Genomic DNA, 17021 nt, shown 5'->3' with positions numbered 1-17021 from the left:
AGGTGAGATCGGTAGCGGCGCCGTCACCAGCGCCTCTAAACTCGTCCCTTTACAGGACTTTCTCTCCAGTCTTTCCCACGCCGCTCCCTCACCCTCCAACATCCATTTACGTATCATTGCCACATTGGCGGCCCAATAGTAATCGCCCAAGTTCGGTAGTGCCAATCCTCCTCTGTCCCTACTACGCTGAAGGAACCCCCTCCTTACTCTCGGAACTTTCCCTGCCCACACGAAGCTCGTGATGCTCCTGTCTATTTTATTAAAAAAGGTCTTAGTGATTAGTATAGGGAGACATTGAAATACAAATAAGAACCTCGGGAGGACCATCATCTTAATTGCTTGCACCCTGCCCGCCAGCGATAGAGGCTGCATGTCCCACCTCTTGAAGTCCTCCTCCATTTGTTCTACCAACCGTGTCAGATTAAGTCTGTGCAAGGTTCCCCAGCTCCTAGCGATCTGAATCCCCAGGTATCGGAAGTTTCTTTCCACTTTCCTTAGAGGCAAGCCTTCTATCTCTCTACTCTGGTCCCCTGGATGTATCACAAATAATTCACTCTTCCCCATGTTTAGCCTATACCCCGAGAAATCCCCGAACCCCCTCAAAATTCGCATAACCTCTATCATTCCCCCCGCTGGGTCCGACACGTATAACAATAGGTCATCCGCATATAACGAGACTCGGTGTTCTTCTCCCCCTCTAATCACCCCTCTCCATTTCCTGGAGTCTCTCAACGCCATGGCCAGAGGTTCAATTGCCAACGCGAACAACAATGGAGACAGCGGGCATCCCTGTCTTGTTCCCCTATATAGTCGGAAATACTCCGATCTATGTCGACCTGTAACTACGCTTGCCGTTGGAGCCCCATAAAGAAGTCTAACCCAGCTAATAAACCCGTTCCCAAACCCAAACCTCCTTAACACTTCCATAAATACTCCCACTCCACCCTATCAAATGCCTTCTCTGCGTCCATTGCCGCCACTATCTCTGCCTCCCCCTCCACTGGGGGCTATCTCTGCCTCCCCCTCCACTGGGGGCATCATTATCACCCCTAATAGTCGTCGCACGTTAACATTCAGTTGTCTCCTTTTACGAACCCTGTCTGGTCTTCGTGCACCACCCCCGGGACACAGTCCTCTATCCTCGATGCCAGTACCTTTGCCACAATTTGGCGTCCACGTTCAACAATGAAATGGGTCTATAGGACCCGCACTGCAACGGATCTTTATCCCTCTTCAAAATTAACGATATCGTCGCCTCCGACATCGTCGGGGTAGAGTCCCCCCTTTCCTGGCCTCATTGAACGTCCTCACCATCAACGGGGCCAACAAGTCCACATATTTTCTGTAATACTCACCGGGAACCCGTCTGGTCTGGGGCCTTCCCTGCTTGCATGCTTCCCAGTCCCTTAATAACCTCGTCCACCCCAATCGGTGCCCCCAGGCCTACCACCCCCCGCTCCTCCACTTTCGGGAACCTCAATTGGTCCAGGAACTGCGCATCCCCTCCTCTCCCTCTGGGGGTTGAGACCTATACAGTTCCTCATAGAAGGTCTTGAACACCTCATTTATCTTTCCTGCCCTTCGCACCGTGTCTCCCCTTTCGTCTCTAATTCCTCCTATTTCCCTCGCTGCTGCCCTCTTTCGCAATTGATGAGCCAACAGGCGACTCGCCTTTTCCCCATATTCATACCTCCTCCCCTGTGCCTTCCTCCACAGTACCTCCGCCTTTCTGGTGGTCAGAAGGTCAAATTCCGTCTGGAGTCGTCTCCTCTCCCTGTACAATTCCTCCTCCGGGGTCTCTGCAAATTCCCTATCCACCCTTAAAATCTCCCCCAGTAATCTTTCCTTTCCTTGGCCTCTGTTTTCCTTTTGTGGGCCCCAATGGAGATCAGCTCTCCTCTGACCACCGCTTTTAGTGCTTCCCATACCACTCCCACAGGGACCTCGCCGTCGTCATTGACCTCCAGGTATCTCTCAATACACCCCCGCACTCTTGCACACACTCCTCATCCGCCATCAGTCCCACATCTAATCGCCAGAGTGTTCTCTGCTCCCTTTCCTCTCCTAATTCCAGGTCCACCCAATGTGGGGCATGATCCGAAACCGCTATGGCTGAGTACTCAGCTTCTTCCACCTAGAGATCAACGACCTTCCCAAAACAAAAAAATCTATCCGGGAGTACACTTATGGACATGGGAGAAGAAGGAATACTCCCTAGCCCTAGGTCTAAGAAATCGCCATGGATCCACTCCCCCCATTTGGTCCATAAACCCCTTAAGTACCTTGGCCGCTGCCGGCCTTCTTCCGGTCCTTGAGCTGGATCTATCTAGCCCCGGGTCCAGCACCGTATTAAAGTCCCCTCCTAAAATCAAGTTTCCTACCTCCAGGTCCGGTATACGCCCCAGCATCCGTCTCATAAATCCCGCATCGTCCCAGTTTGGGGCATACACGTTAACCAACACGACCTCCATTCCCTCCAGCCTGCCACTCACCATTACATATCTACCTCCGCTATCTGCTACGATGTTCTTTGCTTCAAATGCGACCTGTTTCCCCACCAAAATGGCCACCCCTCTATTCTTTGCGTCCAGTCCTGAGTGGAACACCTGTCCCACCCATCCTTTCCTTAGCCTAACTTGGTCCGCCACCTTTAGGTGCGTCTCTTGGAGCATAACCACGTCTGCCCTTAGTCCTTTCAAATGCGCGAGCACTCGGGCCCTTTTTATCGGTCCGTTCAGGCCTCTCACGTTCCACGTGATCAGCCTCACTAGGGGGGCTACCTGCCCCCCTCCCGTGTCGACTAGCCATTACCTTCTCTAGGCCAGTCCCATATCCCGCCTCCGCGCTCCCGCTCGCTCACCCAGCGTCGCACACCATCCCCGCCCACCCACTCTTTAGCCATTTCCTTTTGGATTTCCGCAGCAGCAACCCAGTTGTCCCCCCCCCCCTTCTCCCTCCCTCCTCCCCTCCCCGCTAGATCTCTTTCTAGCTTGATTGCTCCCCCCATATTACTTCCGTAAGTCAGCTGACTTCAACTGACCCGGCTACTCCTGCTCACGTCCTCGACCCCCCCCATGTGGGGAACTCCCATCCGCCTTGCGCCTGTCTTCCGCCTTATTCTTTCTGGTGCGGGAACATCCCTTTACCTGACCCGCCTCTTATGGCGCAGCTCCCTTTCCCCTCCCCCTCCCCTTTCCCCATTCTCCAACTATGTCCTGTCTTTCCCCCCTCACCGGCGCCCACATTTCCCCAATATCTCCCCCCTTCCCTGTTTACTTCTCAATTAACTTCCACCGTAACATTAACAATAACATTTCCTGCAGCATCAGTCCCTCAGTTCCGATCCAATTTCTCTTCTTTGATGAAGGTCCATGCTTCCTCCGCCGTCTCGAAATAATGGTGTCTCTCCTGATACGTGATCCATAGTCTTGCGGCTGCAGCATCCCGAACTTCACCTTCCTTTTATGCAACACCTTCCTTTTATGCAACACCTCTTTGGCTCGGTTGAAGCTCGCCCTCCTTCTCGCCACCTCCGCACTCCAATCCTGGTATACCCGTACCACTGCATTCTCCCATCTGCTACTCCGCACCTTTTTAGCCCATCTCAGGACCTCTTCTCTATCCTTAAGGCGGTAAAATCGCACGATTATCGCCCTGGGTGGTTCTCCCGCTTTTGGTCTTCTCGCCGGAATCCGATTTGCCCACTCCACCTCCAAGGGGCCCGTAGGGGCCTCAGCACCATCAGTGAGCTCAGCATCGTACTTGCGTACGCTCCACAGTCCACTCCTTCCACACCCTCAGGGAGACCCAGTATCCGAAGGTTCTTCCTTCGCGCTCCATTTTCTAGGGCTTCGATCCTTTCAGTACACTTTTTATGAAGTGCCTCGTGCGTCTGTGTCTTAACCGCCAGGCCCAGGATCTCGTCCTCAATATCTGTCACCTTCTGCTCCACCACACGGAGCTCTGTCTCCTGGGTCTTTAATGTCTCCTTGAGCCCCTCAATTGCCTGTAGCAACGGGTCAGCACCTCCCTCTTCAGCAGCTCCACGCACCGTCTCACAATTTCATGCTCAGGCCCCCATGTCGCCTGCGCTTTCTCCGCCGCCATCTTGTACTTCTCTCTTTCTGACCCTTTGGTCGACGATTCCTCGCGCTGCAGCCGCCGCCGCCGGTTTTTTCCTCCTTCGTTTGGGGGGGGACTCCCTTCTCACACGCCCCACACCGGGTTGCGTCGTCGAAAAATTCCCCGTTGAGGCTCTTAAAAGAGCCCGAAGGTCCGTCGGAGCTGGAGCCGCCGAAGCGTGCGGCTAGCTAGGCATCACTGCAACCGGAAGTCCCTTCAGTGGCCTTGATGAGGTCTTTTCACAGTTGTTCCCTCTGCTGCTAGAATTCACCTTTGATACAGGCCCTCAGGTCAGCTTGCAGCTTTAAGCTTGCCCTTCCCCCGCCTGCATGCTGGAAGAGGCCCTGTTATCCTGTAGTTGCAGCCAAATCTTTCACTGTTTCTGCGTGTGGTCTGGCAACCAAGAGACATACCCTTCCTGGGGGACACTGTCGGGGGAATATTGCCGCCTTCTTCCCACACCGGGAAATGTCAAACAAATGCCGTGGGGGCCCTGTAAAAGAGCCCAAAAGTCCGTTCCAAGCAGGAGCTGCCGAATATGCGACCTAGCTCTGCATAGCCGCACCGGAAGTCCCTCAAGGCATCTTCTATTGGACAATTATGGATGGACAAAAAACGTTGGCCTTGCCAGTGACCCCACATTCCACAAATACATTTTTAAAAAGGCACCTGGACAGTGTGTGTTGTCAAAACTGTTGGACTCTGGAGGTCATCACAGCCAAGTTCAATCATGCCCTGCCTTCCCCAGATTGCCACCAGAAGTGAGAACTGTGGCCGATTCCTTTCCTTCCCTCCCTCGGGCTAGTTGCCCACTGGAGGGGGAGTGACGCAGAGTAAATGTATTTTGATTCCAACCACCTTAACGCAGTAAAAAAAGCAGGTGGGGCGTTAGGGCCCATGGGGAAGATGCCTGATCGGTGTACTGGTCTTCTGTAAATTAACTGAAGCAGCAGATGTAAAATTAATACAAGAACAAGATTGAGCACAATGCTCTAATTAGCTGTTTGCTCTGACAAAGGAGGGAACAATTAGATTCAGCTGTTGTAGGTTTTCCCGCTGCCCCTTGGTGTTTCACTTCCTGCATTTCTGGAAGCTAGCACCTTTATTCCATCACTGCCTAGAACCAACACTTGCTCATCATGGCCAATCCGCCTAACCTGCACATCTTTGGGCTGTGGAGGAAGCCGGAGCACCGGAGGAAACACACGGGGCGAACGTGCAGACTGCACAGTCACCCAAGACCGGAATCAACCCATGGTGTTGTGGCAGCAATGCTAACTACTGTGCCTCCCGTGCTGTCTCTGAAATGCTGTTGGATATTTTCCTCCTTAAAGGCCATTGTGTAAATACAATTTACATGAAAGCACTTAATTTTTTAATAATCTTTTATCATCTTTATAATGGAAAGCCGTTTGTCTTGACACACCAGCCTCCTTCTCTGCAAGTATGCCCTCCTTATATATTGCCTTCCCAATTCATCTTGGTCAGTTCAGCCTACGATCACTTTACACTTGTCTCAGCGCTGCTACCATCCTCACTTCAAAATAATCGACGGATTTGAGATGGCTGCAAGCTTGGGTCTGGGTTTATTTACACGAAGAATATTTGATGGTGGCAGACGTTCAATGCGGTAGTAATTGTGTTTCGTGGGTCAAGTGAGGAGCGATTTCGGAATTCGCATTTCCGATTTCCCTCGCACTGCATGGTGGAGTTACATGCTCCCGTCTCAAGAGGTGTGAGTGTTACCACCTGAGCCAGGACTGATCAAGGGGAGGAGGGATGGTGTTATGGTGAATGATGATCAATAGATTCCTGATGCCCGTTTAACTACTGAACTCTTCCAGCTGAGATCAAGGTGTTATAAACCTCTTCCCCTCGGGGTTTGACGAACTGATTTGACAGAAAATGCTCTCCATCTGGCAACTCTTGAGCTAAATGATGACGGGTTTCAAGTGAAATTGGTAGCAGGCAGAAACATTTCCCTGAGTGAGTCAGTGGAGATTAAAAATAATCTATTACCAAGAAGTGAATATTTTTTTTAAGAGGATTAGAAGGATGGCAGAGAATCCCTCTTGTTAGAATGGAGAAATATATTTAAGAAAGTCTTTAGAATGGGATTAAGTGATTACTCCAAGCTAGCACAAACAAGTCTGAATGCTTCTGCCCTGGATATGAAAAGTGTCCATTTCTCTTGTGGTTGGAGGTAAAATATTTTGTATTTCATAATTACAGAGTACACAACTCGAGCTGTGTTTATGGACCTTTGCATGAACCATCCCTCCAGTGCAGGTGGTCGTCATTCGGCCCATCGAGTCTGCACCGTACCCAGGCCCACTCCCCACCCTAGCCCCATCTAACCTGTACACTGAAGGGGCAATTTCTTTTAGCATAACCAATCCATCTAACCTGTGCATCTTTTGGACTGGAGGAAACGGGAGCACCCAGAGGAAACTCAGACACGGGAAGAACTCCACACAGATGGTCACCCAAGGCTAGAATCGAATCCAGAGTGCTGGTGCTGCGAGGCTGTGGTGCTAACCACTGTGCCACCTCCCCATCAATGAGTGGAGGTTCAGGAAGACTCAGCACCTCGCAAAGCTGTAACCCCATCACCTCTTTGCCTGCAAGTCCACACAGCAGCCTGGCTTGGAAATGTATTGCCGTTCTTTCACTGTCGTTGGGTCTGTCTTCTGCTCCTCCCCCCCCTAACTGCACTGCAGGAGGGCCTGCACCATACAGATTGCAGTGGCTGAAGGAGACCCACTACAACCTTCTCAAGGGTAATCAATGCCAATGGCACCCTCCTACACAAGTGCACTGCATTCAAAATCTACCGCCTCAGCCATTATGGGACCTTTGCGATCCTTCATTCTGCATTCACTGCCTATACCAGTAGGCCGGCCCTTGAACTTTGAGCATGAATACCTTTCACCCACTGACTGCCCAACAGTGCAAATCAGGTTGTGTTTTTTTTATAAAAAGCATCAGGGAGCTGCAGAAGTTTAAATGTATAAAAGCCAAACAGCAACTGAAGCTGATTCGTTGCATCTGGGGCAATGAAATAGTAATTTCACAGTTCTACCATCAGGGCTGGTTTGTAATTTGGAAATAGATATACTCTTCTGAATGCATGAGTGAGGAAAATTAGGAATTATACGATTGCTGAGCAGCAGAACCCCACTGAGAAAATTAAATGTAATGCATGCTACAGGAAGCAGGGGAATAGAACAGGTAGGGTCGTATAAACATGATATTAGGTATAGTAATCAACTCCTCATTCAGGGTGATTTTGGAACATTGATTGCACAGCACGAGCTGCATTAGTGAAACCAGAAATAGATCAGGATTTTTTAACAACCGCAGGGATTGTCAAAAGACCGAAATACAACTTCACATGTGATGTTTGCAGGGAGGTAGCGCGAGGTAAAATGCTGCTCAGGAATGACCCTTCTGTGGGGGGGAGGGGAGGATGGTTTCACTTGGTGTCAAATGCAGCGCCGGGAAGGGGGGGGGGGGGGGGGGGGGGGAAAGAGGAGAGATATCAAAACTGGTCTCAGTGTTCTGCCGTTGCACGCAGCCAGGCGAGGCAACGGAGAAGCAGAAGGGAAAAAAATTCCAGTTATTCCTCCTCTCTCTCTCCCCCCCCCCCCCCCCCCGCAACACCACACACACACACACAACAAAGTATGGCTTTCAGTTGAAGACTGATTGCATCCAGGAGTACCTCAATCAAACATACCACTGCTCCTAATTTCTGTGCTTGCGTGTTCGTACCCTACTGTCATTCCCCGGACAATTACGCAGAGAGTTGCTCTTTTATATTTCACTAACAGGACCAATATTTGTTGACCTAATTACCCTCAGAGCAGTTATAGAATCATAGAAGTTTACAGCATGGAAACAGGCCCTTCGGCCCAACCAGTCCATGCCGCCCAGCTTTTACCATTAAGCTAGTCCCAGTTGCCCGCACTTGGCCCATAACCCTCTATACCCATCTTACCCATGTAACTATCTAAATGCTTTTTAAAAGACACAATTGTACCCGCCCTCTACTACTACCTCTGGCAGCCCATTCCAGACACTCACTACCCTCTGAGTGAAGAAATTGCCCTCTGGGCCCTTCTGAATCTCTCCCCTCTCACCTTAAACCTATGCCCTCTAGTTTTAGACTCCCCTACCTTTGGGAAAAGATGTTGACTATCTACCTTATCTATGCCCCTCATTATTTTATAGACCTCTATAAGATCACCCCTAAGTCTCCTACGCTCCAGGGAAAAAAGTCCCAGTCTATCCAGCCTCTCCTTATAACTCAAACCATCAAGTCCCGGCAACATCCTAGTAAATCTTTTCTGCACTCTTCTAGTTTAATAATATCCTTTCTATAATAGGGTGACCAGAACTGCACACAGTATTCCAAGTGTGGCCGTACCAATGTCTTGTACAACTTCAACAAGACGTCCCAACTTAAGTTAAGAATCAACCATATTTTACTGTGCATTAACGAATCAGATGGGTTTTTCCAACAATCGCTGATGGTTTCACGGGGACCAGCTTCCATTACGGAAGTCAAGTGCATTATTCCCCCTCCCCACTGATCATTGGGCAATGTGAAGGAGGGAAGGTGAGTATCGAAATGTACAATGACGAGGTCTCCGATTGAAACTTTTTTGGTCCGCCCCAATCGAGGGCAAAATGAAACAAAGCAAATCAATTGGAATAACAAAAGCCTTTTTATTCAACAGGTTGCAGATGGGAAAAATCTAAAGCCCCGGTCCTCCATACGCTAGTTTGTGTGTTTATATATATATATAATATATATGCCATTTTTCTTTAATGTAACAAAGTCCTCGTTACAGACATGAAGGGTATTTAAAATGCCCTCCAATTTGCAGACACTCATTTCCTAAAATTATAAGAGTTATTATTACAAGTGATCATTTCACAAATCTGTTTCTAGATGCAAAAGATACAACACCATCGACTTTGCATCACTGACGAAAGATTATTGAAAATTTTCTCCCATAATCAGCAATAAAATTTATGAGTTGTGGCGCTTTTTATTTTTGGGGAAATCTCGCACCCGTCCCGGGTGATGAGTTTTTTTTCTTCACGGAAGAAACTAACCAACGGAGGCCATGATGACATCGACGGGAACTTCATCTTTACTCCGCGCAGTCACTTGCATCGTCACGCCGTCCATCAGGGCGAGCCTTGCCCGCATGAGGAGGTCGTGACCTCCGCGGAAAACGCCTGAAACGGGGGAAAGAAACGTCACGGAACACGGATCATGCAAGGTTATTTGTTCAGGGGGGGGGGCAGCAGGAGGGAATAAAATTACACACAAAGAGCAGCACAGAAACAGATTGCTCGACCCAACATGTCTATATTGTGATTTATGCGCCAGACCCCAATCTCTGCTGATCGACATTCCTTTCTTTCCCCCATGTATTTATCTAGCTTCTCCTTAAAACGCCTCTGTGCTCCTCACCTCTACGAATTCCCTATTGGATTATTTTGAACTCCAGCACGGGGGGGGGGGGGGGGGGTCAGCTTTTCCAGGTCTGAGGTACTGGATTGTTTTGGCTTATTTAAAAGTTGTTGCTAGAACACAAAACGGCCACTAAACAGAAAACAACTTTGGAAACTGCATCAAATAAAATGATAAGAGGTTCCTTTCATGGTAGAATTCTAGAATCCCACTGCAGGAGACCGTTCAGCCCATCAAGTCTACACCGACCCTTCAAAAGACCACCCTATCTCGCGCCCCCCCCCCCCCCCCCATATCTGCAACCCGACACTAAAGGACAATTTATGGGCTGGTTTAGCACAGTGGGCTAAATAGCTGACTTGCAATGCAGAACAAGGCAGCAGCGCGGCCTCCCTGAACAGGCGCCGGAATGTGGCGACTAGGGGCTTTTCATAGTAACTCCATTGAAGCCTACTTGTGACAATAAGCGATTATTATGATTTATCGTGGGCAATCCACCTCACCTGCACATCTTTGAACTGTGGGAGGAAACGGGAGCACACTGAGGAAACCCACGCGGACACGGGGAGAACGTGCAAATCCCACACAGACTGTCACCCAAGGGGTGTATTAAACTTAGTCCCTGGCGCTGTGGGGCAGCAGTGCTTACAACTGTGCCACCGTGGCTGGTTTATCTTCCAAATTATAGGATCACAAGGCCATTCAGCCCCCTAAGCCACTTCCACCAATAAATGAGATCACGGCTGATCAATATTTTAACTTCACTAACACAATTACAGGATGGTTGAAGCCCAGAAAACAGCATTCAGTTCATCATGACTGCTGGATCTCTGTCAGCTCGTCTTACTGTCCTGATCTTTCACATTAGCCTTGCAATTTGTCTTCTCTTCAAATAATTGTCCCATCTCCCTTTTGAAAGCTAAATTGAACCTGCTTACACCAGACTCTCAGGCAATGTCTTTCACATCCCAACCACTCTTTGCATAAAAAAGATTTTCTCAACATCACCTCCGTAGCTGGAAGCCATTAAGACTACTTCAACATCCAAGGTATCTAGCAGTAATTTTGCTGCTGAACCTTACTGATGTCTCGGAAATATGCGTTTGGTGCAGTAGACAGCACAGTAGGGGAGTCTCATGCCTAGTGTATTGGCAACTCAAGGGGGAAGAGTTCAAAACCCATTTCAGCACATTGCTGAGATCAGTAAGTCCTACCACATGGGATGGCAGCTGAAACAGCCGAAAGGACTTTAAGGAAGGGGAATCGGACACCCACTACTACTGCCTTCCCCATCTCACCACTTAGATTGGAGAGTAGATGATTCCAACGGGCGGAATATGCAGTTGGTAATTTAACACACGACGTTAAAAGACAGCAGAATATCAGTTATGTGGATGGATCTATCAGTAAGAAGGACAAGAATCTGGCCTTCCTCAATCGGTCAAACCTACGAAGTCTTCCTCATAGGTAAGAGGGGACTGGCATCAATGAGCTGCCATTATGCCAAGTTACATAATATATAATCTTTATTATTGTCATAAGTAGGCTTACATTAACACTGCAATGAAGTTACTGTGAAAACCCCCTAGTCGCCTCATTCCGGCCCCTGTTCGGGTACACGGAGGGAGAATTTAGAATGTCCAATTCACCTAACAAGCACGTCTTTCGGGACATGTGGGAGGAAACCAGAAAGGTCTGAAGGTGGATAAGTCACCTGGACCGGATGGACTACACCCCAGGGTTCTAAAAGAGCTGAGGAGATTGTGGAGGCTTTGGTGGTGATCTTTCAGGAATCACTGAAGGCAGAAAGGGTCCTAGAGGACTGGAAAGTATTGAATGTGACACCGCTGTTTAAGAAGGGAGGGAGGCAGAAGATGGGAAATTATAGGCCAGTTAGCCTGACTTCGATCATTGATAAGATTTTAGAGTCTATTATCAAAGATCAGATCGCAGAGTACTTGGAAGTGCATGGTAAAATAGGACTGAGTCAGCACAGCTTTGTCAAAGGGAGGTCATGTCTGACAAATCTGTTAGAATTTTTTGAGGTGGTAACAAGGAAGTTAGACAAAGGAGAACCAGTGGTTGTGATTTATTTAGATTTCCAGGAGGCCTTTGACAAGGTGCTGCATAGGAGACTGCTAAATAAGTTAAGAACCGATTGAGTTAAGGGTAAGATCCTGGCATGAATAGAGGATTGGCTGACTGGCAGAATGCAGAGAATGGGGATAAAGGGATCTTTTTCAGGATGGCAGCCAGTGACTAGTGGTGTGCCTCAGGGTCTGTGCTGGGACCACAACTTTTCACAATATATATTAATGATCTGGAAGAAGGAACTGTTGCTAAGTTTACAGATGATACAAAGATCTATAGAGGGACAGGTAGTATTGAGGAAGCAAAGGAGCTGCAGAAGGATTTGGACAGGCTAGGAGAGTGGGCAATTAAGTGGCAGATGAAATACAATGTGGAAAAGTGTGAGGTTATGCACTTTGGAAGGAGGAATTTAGGCACAGACTATTTTCTAAATGGGGAAATGCTTAGGAAATCAGAAGCACAAAGGTTAATGTGCAGGTTCAGTCGGCAGTTCAGAAGGCAAATGCAATGTCAGCATTCATGTCAAGAGGGCTAGAATACAAGACCAGGGATGTACTTCTGAGGCTGTAGAAGGCTCTGGTCAGACCCCATTTGGAGTATTGTGAGCAGTTTTGGGCCCCGTATCCAAGGAAGGATGTGCTGGCCTTGGAAAGGGTCCAGAGGAGGTTCACAAGAATGATCCCTGGAATGAAGAACTTGTATGAGGAACGGTTGAGGACTCTGGGTCTGTACTCGTTGGGAGTTTATAAGGATGAGGGGGAATCTTATTGAAACTTACAGAATACTGCGAGGCCTGGATAGAATGGATGTGGAGAGGATGTTTCCTCTTGTAGGAAGAACTAGAACCAGAGGACACCATCTCAGATTAAAAGGACGATCCTTTAAAACAGAGATGAGGAGGAATTGCTTCAGCCAGAGAGTGGTGAATCTGTGGAACTCTTTTGCCGCAGAAGGTTGGGAGGTCAAATCACTGAGTGTCTTTAAGACCGAGATAGATAGGTTCTTGATTAATCAGGGGTTATGGGGAGAAGGCAGGAGAACGGGAATGAGTGGCCTAATTCTGCTTATGTCTTATAAACCGGAGCACCCGGAGGAAACCCATGCAGACACGGGGAGAATGTGCAGACTCCGCACAGACCCAAGCCGGGAATCGAACCTGGGACCCTGGTGCTTTGAAGCAACAGTGCTAACCACTGTGCTACCGTGCCGCCCACTAATTATCACAGACATAGCTTTGAGCCCACATCCCATCCTCCACCAGGTGAGCTTCGAGGAAGGCCTGCAAGGATTAAAGGTAGCGTGCAGGAAAATCGTGAAGCAAAATATGAATTACTGCACAGCCGTAAATGAACCGAGCTCAGAAGTAGGCAGTTGCCAATCCAATCTAGTTGCCAGACCAAGATGGCGCCGGAGCGAAGCGGCCTCTTGCAAGCTGTGCCCAGCATCACCCTCGAATTCTACCTTTTACTCTCGTTCTATGCTTCTAAAACTTCATTCTAACTCTTTTACATTTTATTCTGCAGTCTCTCATTCCTTCTCTATGTACGGTATGCATGGTTTGTACAGCATGCAAGAAACAATACTTTTCACTGTATACTAATACATGTGACAATAATAAATCAAATCAAAGCCAGCCCATTTGGCGTTCTTGCAGATTTGTGATGGCGTCGCCTTGCGGGACTCTGATGGGGCACAGCAAAGGAGAGATTAGCGCCCTGATGCCAACAGCACTGGGGTGGGGATTCAGGTTCCTTTCTGTTACAGCAGAAGCTGAACAGTATGTCGGGTCGGGCTGCCTTCCCCTCGTTTTCACAGTCATCCTGGAAACTACCCGTTTCAGCTGTCCATGTGCTGGGGCAGTGCAGCCACACTCAAGCGGCAAGACATTTTTCCGCGGCCAGGAAGGAATAACCTCAAGATCAAAGGATATGGTCATGTAGTGGTTATATTTCAGTGAGTTTAAATGACAAAGGAGATGATTTGGAGTTCAGCTGCTCAAAAAAGATTTGTTTTGTAGATCTGCTATCAGTAAAAAAGGACCAGGAAAAGCTGTCCATGGTCATAAAAATACAAATGGTTCACCAATGTCCTTCAGGAAAGGAAACCTACCATCCATATCCAGTCTGGCCAAGGCCCGACTCCAATCGTACATGAGTGGTTGTCTCTTAAATCCCCTCTGAAGTGGTCTAATAAGTTATTTAAGGAAGGGCAATAAACGTCAGCCGAAGCAGACACATCCCCAGCATTTTGTTTTTAAAATCCACTGTGGCCAGAGCAACATGTGTCAAAGTCTGACGACATTTTACGATGTTAACGGCGCTATATCAATGCAAGCTGTTGGTAAGCATTGGCACAGCTACATAACAGACTGAGCCTGGGGAAAACGAGCAGAGAATTTACAAAGATCGAATTTTCCCTTCCAGCCACAAGACGCGGGTATCTGGAATAATGTTGCAGTCGCGGCAAGAGGGTGCTTCAACAAGCTGGCATGCTCAATTCAGGAGGTCGTATCCTCGCCACAATTGGCCACAGCTTGTTGGAGCCTGGAGGGGGTTACGGAAGCAGCTTACCTGCTAGATAAAGTGTGTGCGAATTCTTATTCTCCGGCACTTTGTCGGACCGCTCGCATGGCTGCATGCCCAGGAAGTTAACAATGTTATTCACAGCCTCTGTAAATACAAGGAGTGAAAGGCTTAGAATACGAACCATACAACAATTCCTGGCCTGAACCAATCTGCACATCTGTCTGCAGTCTACTCCAAATAATCGAACTCCACTCGCCAGCTCACAGCCCGCTCACTGGCACATCATTCACTGCTGGATATTAAAGATCACAAGGAAGCAACCAGATATTCAATCTGGTCCTTGATTCTGATGTGCCAAACAGTGTGGAGCTAACACCCATCAATATTGTACAGGAGATGTGCAGGTTGGCGGATTGGCCATGCTAAATTACACCTTGGTGTCCAGAAATGTGTAGGTTAGGCGGGGTTACAGGGATAAGGATTAGATGGGGGGATTGGGCCTAGGTAAGATGCAGACTCGATGGGCCGAATGGCCTCCTTCTGCGCTGTAGGAATTCTATGAAGAGCTGGGCCAATCCAAGGAGGTGTCCACACACAGTGCATATTTTTTCAAATCTACAGCGAGATGCCAGCCACAGCACACCACAACATCTCGGAATAACAGTCACAATACAGAACAGTAAGTATCTATGCTATCTGCAGGTCAATACTGTGCATGTACTACACAGGGGCCGGTTTAGTTCACTTAGCTAGACAGCTAGTTCGTGATGCAGAGCAAGGCCAGCAGCATGGGTTCAATTCCTGTATCGGCTGAGGTTATTTATTTATTTATTATAAATTTAGAGTACCCAATTATTTTTTTTTCCAATTAAGGGGCAATTTAGCGTGGCCAATCCACCGAACCTGCACATCTTTTGGGTTGTGGGGGTGAGACTCACGCAGGCACGGGGAGAATGTGCAAACTCCACATGGACAGTGACCCAGGGCCGGGATTCGAACCCGGGTCCTCAGAGCCGCAGTCCCAGTGCTAACCACTGCGCCACCATGCTGCCCGGCTGAGGTCATTTATGAAGGCCCCGCCTTCTCAACCTTGTCCCTTGCCTGAGGTGTGGTGAGCTTCAGGTTAAATCTTCACCAGTCAGCTCATGCCCTCAAAGGGGAAAGCAGCCTATAGTCATCTGGGACTATGGCGACTTTATCTTTACAACGCACATCAACCACTGGTTCCCTACTAACCATCAAGTGTTTTCATGCTTGACAAGGCGAAGGTCTCTTCCTTCTCAAAGTCGCTTCCCACCTCCTCCCAGGCAGCGCTGAAGTTCGGCTTCAGGACTTTCTGGATGTGATCTGCCACAGTGACCTCCACATCTTCCAGCTGGGAGAGAAAACAAAATAAAGCTGGCCGTGAGCGGTGGTAGCATTGGAACCTTGCCATGGCACCTGCTACTCCGATGAACGTTACTCGGTCACAATATGGTAGGAGGGCCGACAAGTGCAGGGATACAGGAAATGTGGGCCATCAAGTGGCTACTAATGACACTCAATTAGATTTATTGAAACTTCTTCACCAAAGGTGATGTTCAGTAAGAAGTCTGACAACACCAGGTTAAAGTCCAACAGGTTTGTTTTGATTCACTAGCTTTTGGAGCACAGCTCAGGAGCTGTGCTCCGAAAGCTAGTGAATCGAAACAAACCTGTTGGACTTTAACCTGGTGTTGTAAGACTTCTTATTACGCCCACCCCAGTCCAACGCCAGCATCTCCACATCAAAGTTAATGTTGGCGCACGAGGGACACTAGCCTCAAATTGTGCACAATATCTTGAGCACTGGTAGTTTTCAATTTTACATCCTCCCAACTGTGCTTACACGAGGATAGAGTGTACACAGGCTTGAGCTCGGAGTTAAATAGAAGTATAGAAAATTTATGGCACGGGAGCTATTCGCCCATCGTGCTGAGCAAAAGGAGCTATCCAATCTAATCCCACTATCCCGTTCCTGGTCCTTAAGCCCTGTAACGGCATGGCATTTTATTACAATCCCAGAGCAGACCCTAACAGTGGCTAGGATACTGGGCCGAAACTCCAATATTTGAGTTTATTTGTAAGACTGCAGAAAGCATGATTTGCTCCAGGAATGACTGCATGAAGAAATATGGATTTGGTATTTTTGAAACAAAACTTTATTAGCACAATATTAAACTCTTTAATCACACCCAAAAAAAGCTTACAGCTACCCCTTAAACAATATTACTAAATACAGTAAATACAAAACCCTTAATTACTATCTCTGTTCCCAATTAATCAAAGAAATGAAAAACATATAGCTCTCAATCCACCCTACACTCCAATGGTACAGAGTAATACTTGTTTTCCAGAACAGATTTGGCTCCTGTTAGAACCCCTGCACACTCTGGCCAGATGTCTTCAAAAAGCTGCTTCGAGTGGGTTTGTTTCAGCTTTCCGCTCGTCTTCAGACAAGTCTACTCTGCTTCAAATACCATTCCTTTTTTTTTAAACAATCCTACTGTGAGCAAAATACCTTACTTGTGGTCTAAAGGGTTAGTCAGATCAGGACTGTTAGAATCTTGTATTTGAAAGAATGTTAAATCCTGCCAACAACGCCAATTGTTGAAATCTGTAATTGATAGGATCTTAACCTGCCGAACTACGCCAAGTTTGGGGGAAGCTTAGTTGATGAATCAAAGTCCTGGCGCAATACGACAAGTTGTAAGATTTGTAATATTTCTAGACTATGCCAAGTTGTTGGATTCCTAGTATTATTCGACTGTGTAAAG

At 48.0% G+C, this 17021-nt stretch overlaps 2 protein-coding genes across 8 annotated transcripts in view; one reads left to right on the top strand and one right to left on the bottom strand.

Annotated features, from left to right (window-relative positions):
* The window catches only part of hmces (5-hydroxymethylcytosine binding, ES cell specific), a 49051-nt gene that overhangs the window by 22017 nt on the left and 10013 nt on the right, over positions 1–17021 (top strand). The gene's annotated exons all lie outside the window — the stretch shown is intronic.
* The window catches only part of LOC140388595 (coatomer subunit gamma-1), a 95670-nt gene continuing 87482 nt past the window's right edge, over positions 8834–17021 (bottom strand). For both annotated transcript variants that reach the window (XM_072473026.1, XM_072473025.1), the window contains exons 22-24: positions 15463–15601; positions 14272–14370; positions 8834–9372 (exon numbers count right to left, since the gene is read on the bottom strand). In XM_072473026.1, coding sequence (XP_072329127.1) covers positions 9242–9372; positions 14272–14370; positions 15463–15601 — 369 coding nt within the window. In that variant the 3' untranslated portion in view covers positions 8834–9241. The remainder of the gene's footprint in view (positions 9373–14271; positions 14371–15462; positions 15602–17021) is intronic.

The sequence above is a fragment of the Scyliorhinus torazame genome, chromosome 13, assembly GCF_047496885.1.
Source record: "Scyliorhinus torazame isolate Kashiwa2021f chromosome 13, sScyTor2.1, whole genome shotgun sequence".
NCBI classification, from domain to species: domain Eukaryota; kingdom Metazoa; phylum Chordata; class Chondrichthyes; order Carcharhiniformes; family Scyliorhinidae; genus Scyliorhinus; species Scyliorhinus torazame.
Note: the sequence above shows the minus strand (reverse complement) of the source record. Positions and strands in the feature narration are given on the sequence as shown.